Source organism: Ptiloglossa arizonensis, chromosome 3 (assembly GCF_051014685.1).
Source record: "Ptiloglossa arizonensis isolate GNS036 chromosome 3, iyPtiAriz1_principal, whole genome shotgun sequence".
Classification (NCBI taxonomy): domain Eukaryota; kingdom Metazoa; phylum Arthropoda; class Insecta; order Hymenoptera; family Colletidae; genus Ptiloglossa; species Ptiloglossa arizonensis.
Genome location: NC_135050.1, coordinates 31028697 through 31039243, shown reverse-complemented (window position 1 = coordinate 31039243; position 10547 = coordinate 31028697). Strand labels below are relative to the sequence as shown.

General features: G+C 37.7%; 1 protein-coding gene across 1 annotated transcript; it reads left to right on the top strand.

Moving 5' to 3' along the window:
• The first annotated feature begins 7280 nt into the window (after positions 1-7280).
• LOC143144998 (kanadaptin) lies at positions 7281-10348 on the top strand. Its single transcript, XM_076307950.1, has 7 exons — positions 7281-7347; positions 7423-8213; positions 8283-8560; positions 8625-8767; positions 8845-9005; positions 9073-9450; positions 9529-10348. Exons 1-7 carry the CDS (start codon positions 7305-7307, stop codon positions 10255-10257), a joined length of 2523 nt encoding a protein of 840 aa, XP_076164065.1. The 5' UTR covers positions 7281-7304; the 3' UTR covers positions 10258-10348.
• Positions 10349-10547: the final 199 nt, after the last annotated feature.

Here is a 10547-nt window from a genome sequence, read left to right as displayed (position 1 = left end):
TTCCGGGGTTCGGTCCGCGGTCAGGACTGGGTTACCTCTGAGTTAGATCTGCGTTAGGTCTGGGTTAGTTCTGGGTTAGGTCTGGGTTAGGTCCGGGGTTCTGTGGTGGCGCTGGGAGCCCCTGTGGCGGTGATGAGAAGTTTGTGGAGGCGCTGAGGTTTCCGAGTTTGTTCCGGTGTTAGGCCCGGGGTCAGGACTGGGTTAAGTCTACGTTTGGTCTGGGTTAGGTCTAGGTTAGGTCCGGGGTCATGTGGCGCCGCTGAGGGGTGCGGTGGCATGGCTGAGGGGCCCTGGTGAGTTCCGGGGTTCGGTCGGGGTCAGGACAGGGTTACGTCTGAGTTAGATCTGCGTTAGGTCTGGGTTAGTTCTGGGTTAGGTCTGGGTTAGGTCAGAGTTAGGTCTGGGTTAGGTCTGGGTTAGGTCTGGGGTTCCGGGTTAGGATCGAGACCCTATGGTGGCGCTGAGGGGTCCGGTGGTGTGGCTGAGGTCTCCGGGTTACTTCCGGGGTTCGGTCCGCGGTCAGGACTGGGTTACCTCTGAGTTAGATCTGCGTTAGGTCTGGGTTAGTTCTGGGTTAGGTCTGGGTTAGGTCCGGGGTTCTGTGGTGGCGCTGGGAGCCCCTGTGGCGGTGATGAGAAGTTTGTGGAGGCGCTGAGGTTTCCGAGTTTGTTCCGGTGTTAGGCCCGGGGTCAGGACTGGGTTAAGTCTACGTTTGGTCTGGGTTAGGTCTAGGTTAGGTCCGGGGTCATGTGGCGCCGCTGAGGGGTCCGGTGGCGTGGCTGAGGGGTCCGGGTGAGTTCCGGGGTTCGGTCGGGGTCAGGACTGAGTTACGTCTGAGTTAGAGCTGCGTTAGGTCTGGGTTAGTTCTGGGTTAGGTCTGGGTTAGGTCTGAGTTAGGTCTGGGTTAGATCTGGGTTAGGTCTGGGTTTGGTCAGGGTTAGGTCTGGGTTAGGTCTGGGGTTCTGGGTTAGGACCGAGGCCCTGTGGCGGCGCTGAGGGGTCCGGTGGTGTTGCTGAGGTCTCCGGTTTACTTCCGGGGTTCGGTCCGGGCTCAGGACTGGGTTACGTCTGAGTTAGATCTGCGTTAGGTCTGGATTAGTTCTGGGTTAGGTCTGGGTTAGGTCCGGGATTCTGTGGTGGTGCTGGGGGCCCCTGTGGCGGTGATGAGGAGTTTGTGGTAGCGCTGAGGTTTCCGGGTTATTTCCGGTGTTAGGCCCGGGGTCAGGACTGGGTTAAGTCTACGTTTGGTCTGGGTTAGGTCTAGGTTAGGTCCGGGGTCATGTGGCGCCGCTGAGTGGTCCAGTGGCATTGCTGAGGGGTCCGGGTGAGTTCCGGGGTTTGGTCGGGGTCAGAACTGAGTTACGTCTGAGTTAGATCTGCGTTAGGTCTGGGTTAGGTCTGCGTTAGGTCTGGGTTAGGTCTGAGTTAGGTCTGGGTTAGATCTGGGTTAGGTCTGGGTTAGGTCTGGGTTAGGTCTGGGGTTCTGAGTTAGGACCGTGGCCCTGTGGCGGCGTTCTTAGTATTATAGAAAAATTTTAATTTTGTTACCAACTTTCCAATACACAATCTAACAGTTTCTGTTTCGCCATCCAGCGTGCTTATTTATACTACGATATTCTTAATAATTGTTTAAACTATGGTCCGATGGACGGTTGTTAATAATTATGATAAATATACATAAACAAATTCGGAAATCTATTAAGGCGAACGGTTTCAGTGAATGTTTGTTTATCTGCTCGATCATTATTAACATTTACGAATCTTCCGAATATTAATGTTACAATTACTATATTATTTACATACACATTATTTACTTCTTTATCTAATTGACAAACAACATGTTGTTTAAGTCTATCAACTTTTTAACACATGCGAAGTAATAATTGTTTGCTAGACATTTTAAATTAAGTTTGTTTATTTCTTATCATTTATACAATACCCGTACAACTTGCATTTTGTACAGAAAAGTAGAATTTCACCGCGTCAATAGTACTCCCACATTACGACGAATGAGTCTTCCGCAGGGAATCGAACAGTTAATTAATGCCATCCTATGTATACTTCTAAACGCAGTGTTTGTCTATATTCTTTATAAAAAATGTGTATTTTGTCAGCTGCATTCCAATACACGGTCTAACAGCTCCAGTCTCGCCGTCTAGGACTAGGCTAACAAATTATTTTTCGACAAGCTTGACCATTTTACCGTAGATGGTGCCACATATGCTTTTCTTTTTAATTAAATTTTCAACCCATTAAATTATATTTGAATTTTGCTTCTGCACAGAGTTGGAAATCAGAAGTTAATAGATAATGCGTATTGTTCTTAGTTTTATAGAAAAACTTTAATTTCATTATCTACATCCAATACATGGGCTAACATCTCCTGTCTCGACATCTAGCGCTTCGCTGAGTAATTATTTCCCGATAAACTTGAAGATATAGCCGTAGATGGTCCCACCCATGCTTTTCTTTTTAGTTAAATTTTCACCCCATTAAATTATATTTGAATTTTGCTTCTGCACAGAGTTGGAAATCAGAAATTAACAGATAATGGATATTGTTCTTAGTTTTATAGAAAAATTTTAATTCTATTATCTACATCCAATACATGGGCTAACATCTCCTGTCTCGACATCTAGCGCTTCGCTGAGTAATTATTTCCCGATAAACTTGAAGATTTTGCCGTAGATGATGCCATGCTATTCTTTTTAATTAAATTTTCACCCCATTAAATTATTTTTGAATTTTGCTTCTGCACAGAGTTGGAAATCAGAAGTTAATAGATAATGCGTATTGTTCTCAGTTTTATAGAAAAGTTTATATTTTATTATCTACATCCAATACATGGACGAACATCTCCTGTCTCGACATCTAGTGCTTCGCTGACGAATTATTTCCCGATAAACTTGAAGGTTTTGCCATAGATGGTGCCACACATGCTTTTCTTTTTAATTAAATTTTCACCCCATTAAGTTATATTTGTATTTGGCTTCTGCACAGAGTTGGAAATCAGAAGTTAATAGATAATGCGTATTATTCTCAGTTTTATAGAAAAATTTTAATTTTATTATCTACATCCAATACATGGGAGAACATCTCCTGTCTCGACATCTAGCGTTTCGCTGACGAATTATTTCCCGATGAACTTGAATATTTTGCCGGTGATGGTGCCACCCATGCCTTTCTTTTTAATTAAATTTTCTCCCCATTAAATTATATTTGAATTTTGCTTCAGCACAGATTTGGAAATCAGAAGTTAATAGATGATGCGTATTGTTCTTAGTTTTATAAAAAAATTTTAATTTCATTATCTACATCCAATACATGGGCGAACATCTCCTGTCTCGACATCTAGCCCTTCGCTGACGAATTATTTCCCGATAAACTTGAAGATTTTGCCGTAGATGGTGCCACCTATGCCTTTCTTTTTAATTATATTTTCACCCCATTAAGTTATATTTGTATTTGGCTTCTGCACAGAGTTGGAAATCAAAAGTTAAAAAATGATGCGTACTATTCTTAGTTGTATAGAATAATTTTAATTTTATTATCTACATCCAATACATGGGAGAACTTCTCCTGTCTCGACATCTAGCGTTTCGCTGTCGAATTCTTTCCCGATAAACTTGAATATTTTGCCGGTGATAGTGCCACCCATGCTTTTCTTTTTAATTAAATTTTCTCCCCATTAAATTATATTTGAATTTTGCTTCAGCACAGATTTGGAAATCAGAAGTTAATAGATGATGCGTATTGTTCTTAGTTTTATAGAAAAATTTTAATTTTATTATCTACATCCAATACATAGGCGAACATCTCCTGTCTCGACATCTAGTGCGTCGCTGACGAATCATTTCCCGATAAACTTGAAGATTTTTCCGAAGATGGTGCCACCCATGCTTTTCTTTTTAATTAAATTTTCTCCCCATTAAATTATATTTGAATTTTGCTTCAGCACAGATTTGGAAATCAGAAGTTAATAGATGATGCGTATTGTTCTTAGTTTTATAGAAAAATTTTAATTTCATTATCTACATCCAATACATGGGCGAACATCTCCTCTCTCGCCATCTAGCCCTGCGCTAACGTATTATTTCCCGATAAACTTGAACATTTTGCCGTAGATGGTGCCACCCACGCTTTTCTTTTTAATTATATTTTCACCCCATTAAATTACATTTGAATTTTGCTTCTGCACAGAGTTGGAAATCAGAAGTTCATAGAGAATGCGTATTGATCTTAGTTTTCTAGAGAAACTTTAATTTTATTATCTACATCCAATACATGGGCTAACATGTCCTGCCTCGACATCTAGCGCTTCGCTTACGAATTATTTCCCGATAAACTTGAAGATTTTGCCGGTGAAGGTGCCACCAATGCTTTTCTTTTTAATTAAATTTTCAAGCCATTAAATTATATTTGAATTTTGCTTCTGCACAGAGTTCGAAATCAAAAGTTAAAAAATGATGCGTACTATTCTTAGTTTTATAGAAAAATTTTAATTTTATTATCTACATCCAATACATGAGCTAACATGACCTGTCTAGACATGTAGCCCGTCGCTGACGAATTATTTCCTAATAAACTTGAAGATTTTGCCGTAGATGGTGCCACCCATGCTTTTCATTTTAATTAAAATTTCACACCATTAAATTATATTTGAATCTTGCTTCTGCACAGAGTTGGAACTCAGAAGCTAATAGATGATGCGTATTGTTCTTAGTTTTATCGAAAAATTTTAATTTTATTATCTACATCCAATACATGAGCTAACATGACCTGTCTCGACCTCTAGCGCGTCGCTGACCAATTATTTCCTGATGAACATTAAGATTTTGCCGTAGATGGTGCCACCCGTGCTATTCTTGATAGTTAAATTTTCACACCATTAAATTATATTTGAATCTTGCTTCTGCACAGAGTTGGAAATCAGAAGTTAATAGATAATGCGTATTGTTCTTAGTTTTATAGAAAATTTTAATTTTATTATCTACATCTAATACATGAGCTAACATGACCTGTCTCGACATCTAGCGCGTCGCGGACCAATTATTTCCTGATGAACATGAAGATTTTGCCGTAGATTGTGCCACCAGTGGTATTCTTGTTAATTAAATTTTCACACCATTAAATTATATTTGAATCTTGCTTCTGCACAGAGTTGGAAATCAGAAGCTAATAGATGATGCGTATGGTTCTTAGTTTTATCGAAAAATTTTAATTTTATTATCTACATCCAATACATGAGCTAACATGACCTGTCTCTACATCTAGCGCGTCGCTGACGAATTATTTCCTAATAAACTTGAAGATTTTGCCGTAGATGGTGCCACCCATGCTTTTCTATTTAATTAAATTTTTACACCATTAAATTATATTTGAATCTTGCTTCTGCACAGAGTTGGAAATCAGAAGCTAATAGATAATGCGTATTGTTCTTAGTTTTATAGAAAATTTTAATTTTATTATCTACATCTAATACATGAGCTAATATGACCTGTCTCTACATATAGCGCGTCGCTGACGAATTATTTCCTGATAAACATGAAGATTTTGCCGTAGATGGTGCCACCGATGCTATTCTTGTTAATTAAATTTTCACACCATTAAATTATATTTGAATCTTGCTTCTGCACAGAGTTGGAAATCAGAAGCTAATAGATGATGCGTATTGTTCTTAGTTTTATGGAAAAATTTTAATTTTATTAACTACATCCAATACATGAGCTAACATGACCTGTCTCGACATCTAGCCCGTCGCTGACGAATTATTTCCTAATAAACTTGAAGATTTTGCCGTAGATGGTGCCACCCATGCTTTTCATTTTAATTAAAATTTCACACCATTAAATTATATTTGAATCTTGCTTCTGCACAGAGTTGGGAATCAGAAAGTAATCGATGATGCGTATTGTTCTTAGTTATATAGAAAAATTTTAATTTTATTATTTACATCCAATACATGGGCTAACATCTCCTGTTTCGTCATCTGGCGTGCTTATTTGTCCTAGGATATTCTTAATAATTGTTTAAACTATGGTCCGACGGACGGTTGTTAGTAATTATGATAATTATACATAAACAAATTTGGAAATCTATTAAGGCCAACGGTTTCAGTGAATTTTTGTTTATCTGCTCGATCATTATTAACATTTACGAATGTTCCGAATATTAATGTTACAATTACTATATTATTTACATACACATTATTTATTTATTTATCTAATTAACTCATTACAAAGGGTTAACGAGGGCATAGAAATTAATTTTGATTGAAATTCAACGCAGAAGATGCTTTCTAATATTCGTCTGTGATATACGGAGTAAGTCGTTACAGATAGCGCATTTGGGTAATGGATCCGGCGTATGTTGAATTAGTCTAAACAGCTCTTGTGTCGCCATCTAGTGCTTCTCTAACGAACTATTTCTCGACAAACTTGGACGTTTTGTCGTAGGTGGTGCCATTTGTGCTTTTCGGATTATTTTAATTTTCAACAAATTAAATAATTTTTGATGTGTGCTTCTGCACAGTGTTGAGAATCGGAAATGAATATATTAAGGGTAAACGATAACGGTACAATCATCATTTTTCCTCGATATTTAAGAGAAATTTATAGTTTTTGATTCTGACAATAATATTAATATAATCCTTGACTCTGATGATAATATTCTCGCAAGAAGTATAGATTACAAGATATGATTCCATCAATCATTTTGGGTATTACGTACTGTAAATTCATAGATCGATAGTTTACGATATTAGAAGAATCGGCCATCTTAAATAACAATACTCAACTTCCATCAGGGAGTGTATATACTACTCGTTAATTATTTGTTAAGGATGATCCAATGAAAGAGATTTAAAAATTTGTTGTATAAAATATTGTAGTTATCTGCATCGCGTACCGTTTGATTTAATGTATCATTCTTGTATTATGTTGTATATTTTTGATTAATGTTATGCCTGTGTATATTAATGAGATTTGTTCCCGTCTATAATAAATTATTATTATTGTTATTATTATTATTATAATGTATTGGCAATTTTTTATGAATAAATAAAATGGATGAATGTTATCGTTATTTGATTCTGATTAACGTCAGGTGCGGTGATATATTTGTATACCACCGCAATATTAATTCCTAAATCAACGTTACAGTTGAAATTTGGAGAAACATTAAGATTCATAATGTGTATTAATTTTCATAACATTTGTAATAGATAGATTCTATAAGTGCACAGTGCGTCGATAATCTCGATAGGTATGTAACTGTTTGCATCGTGTCCGTGCGATGGGGTAAACATGCATAAAGATGTCATGCGCGATGAAGCTTTGACAGCTACGAGTAAGGTAGCTCTTAATGAAAAGGTTTCTTTTCAACGATTTATATTCATTTTGTACGGCAAGAATCATTCTTTAGGAAAAGATACGGTGACGATCATGGAAAGGAAAGTAAACAATGAGGAATTAACACGAGAATCGAAAGAAAACAAAGTGGCATCGGAGAATCGTTCGAACGATGGAAATAAACAAGAATTGGAAAGCAAAATAAACAATGATACAGGAGAGTCAAAATGTGAAAACAGCGTTAATTTTATGGAAGATTGTACAAGCAATTCGTCGGAACATTTAAACAAGACTGTAACTTTTAAAAAGCCGACGGTACTTATCAGTCCCAAACGTTCTGGACTAATAAGTAAAATTCCTAAAACCTTGGGAGTACCAACAGATGAAAATACCGTCCGTTACCCGGATCGTGTTACAAAATTGATTCAAGAACATCCGAAAGACCCTCCTTTTCCATATATAGAACCATCTTGGAGCGGACAGCCAGAAAAGGATTACAAAATAGAGGTACTAAAATCTGGAGTCATCGTAGAGACCTTTCCACTTACCGAACAAAGTTTCTACATCATTGGACGCTTGCCTTCGTGTCATGTCTCCCTAGCGCATCCGACTGTTTCAAGATACCATGCTATTTTACAATATAGATCTGAGGAAAGCGGAGGAAATTGTAAAGGCTTTTACATTTACGATCTAGGAAGTACTCATGGTACATTTTGGAATGGAAATCTTGTAAAACCGTATGTTTATGTAAGAGTGCAAGGTGGTCATATGCTTAGATTTGGTTGTAGTCAGAGGAAATATATTTTGCAAGCACCGTTCGACGATCGAGAGGAGGAATCTTCCTATACTGTATCCGAATTAAAGGTATCTCTTGATTTCTTTGTATAATGTTTCTGGGGCAAATGGCCGCGATAAAGAAAAATAATGTTTCAGGAAATGAGAGCATCCGAATTAGAAAAACGGCGTCAGAATCAAGAAGAAGTTGAAGCATCTACGACCGAAAAAGAGAACAATGGTATCGATTGGGGTATGGGAGAGGATGCGGACGAAGAAACAGATTTACAAGAAAATCCTTACGCGTGTATTGTGGATGAGAATTTAGTTTTGGAAGATCCTAAAAAAACTCTAAGAGGTTGGTTCGAAAGAGAAGGATACGATCTACAGTACAAAACAGAAGAAAAAGGACCTGGACAATTCTTATGTTGGGTGGAGTAAGTATTGATGTTTGAATTCTTGGATATTAACGTAACGCATGTCGCTCTGTGAAAATTATAGTCTTCCTATGGAAGAAGTTGTTGGTCGTTCTGTGAGAGCCGAAGCCCTTGTTAAAGGCAAAAAAAAAGAAGCAGTGGTACAATGCGCGTTGGAAGCCTGTAAAATCTTGGACAAATACGGATTGTTAAGACAAGCAAATCATGGTAAGGACAAGATTTAAAAAATAAAATTTTACGCCAAACTTAAGTCAAAGATAAATTTTATAACTGATTGCATACAGAAGCGAGAAAAAGGAAAACAAGAAATTGGGAAGCCGAAGATTATTACGATTCGGACGAAGATAATTATTTGGATAGAACAGGTTCGATAGAAAGAAAACGCGAGCAGAGGATGCGAATGGCTGGTAAATTGGAGGAAAAAGTAGAAACATACGATTCGTTGGTAAGTTAGCGATCCGTGTCATGGTATCAAATTTCGAATAAACATATTATTCCTATCGTTTTTTTAGCTTGAAAAGCATACGAAAGTTACAAAACGAATCACGCATTTGTCAAATGTAATTCAAAATTGGCAAAATGAAAATAATGCGAAGAATGAAACAACAGAAGAGGATGCATTGGACGCTTATATGTCGAGTTTGAGTTCGTTCGCTTTAACCAAAAGTGATATTGCTAAGATGAAACTGGAATTACAAACTTTACGCAAAGAGGAAGCGGGTTTAATTAAATTATTAAATTTGACGCGTCCAGCAAATTTACCACCTCTTATTTGCCACGACGAAACCACGGATCGAACGATACAACAAACTATAACGAAGTCGAATCGTGCGAAGGAAACATCGTCAAAAGCGACTAGAATTCAACGTTCAGTGTACTGTTATAGAAAGGTATGTAATTACACGGTTTAAGATTATCGATCTGAATCGTAATATCCTTATTATCACCTTTTATTCTATACTGTGTAGAAAAAACGAGTAATTCATCGCATAGATACAGACAGTACCTCATTTGTATCAAGTGCAGCAATGAATAAAGAAATGTATGTGGAATCTGAGGAAGACTCGGATACCGATAACAAAGACAAATTATTTTTGAATTCTCCTTGTTCAATCGATGCGGACAACTCTAAATCATGGCCGTCTTTGACCATCAATACTACTACTTCTACTGCTGATGCTGATGCCGATGCCGATGTTGCTACAACTACTACTGCTGCTGCTGCTGCCGCTGCTGCTGCTGCTGCTGCTGCTGCTGCTACTACTACTACTACTTCTACTACTACTACTACTACTACTACTACTACTACTACTACTACTACTACTACTACTACTACTACTACTACTACTACTACTACTACTACTACTGTTGCTGCTGCTGCTGCTGTTGCTGCTGCTGCTGCTGCTACTGCTACTGCTGCTGCTGCTGTTACTGTTACTGCTGCTGCTGCTGCTGCTGCTGCTGCTACTGCTACTACTGCTGCAGATGCTGCTACAATTATTGCTGTAAACAAATGTTACAGAGAAAACGAAAGACATCACAAGCACGAAGTTGGAATAACAAAAAAACGTCGACAAGATCGGCAAAAGATGCCTTGCGATCAAGACATTTACGCCGACAATTATTCCATGTGGGTTCCACCACAAGATCAATTAGGAGATGGAAAAACAAATCTTAATGAAAAATACGGTTACTAAAGTGAAAACCCATTTTACTATATTATATAATTGTAACTTGTTTGTGATGAATTCCATTTCGATGTATGATATTGTAAATACATTAAGATTTTCTACATTCGTTTACTATGTATTCCAATCATAATATTATATTCCATCATAATATTTATAGTAGCGATCCAAATAATTGGAAAGCCATGCCTAGGTATTTTATTTCTGCATCGTTGTCGAAAAAAAATCTTTATGCGAACGGTAAAGTGTACGCTGTGTGTTGCATTTATAATAGCTTAAAGTTTCTTTTCTTTTTTTGC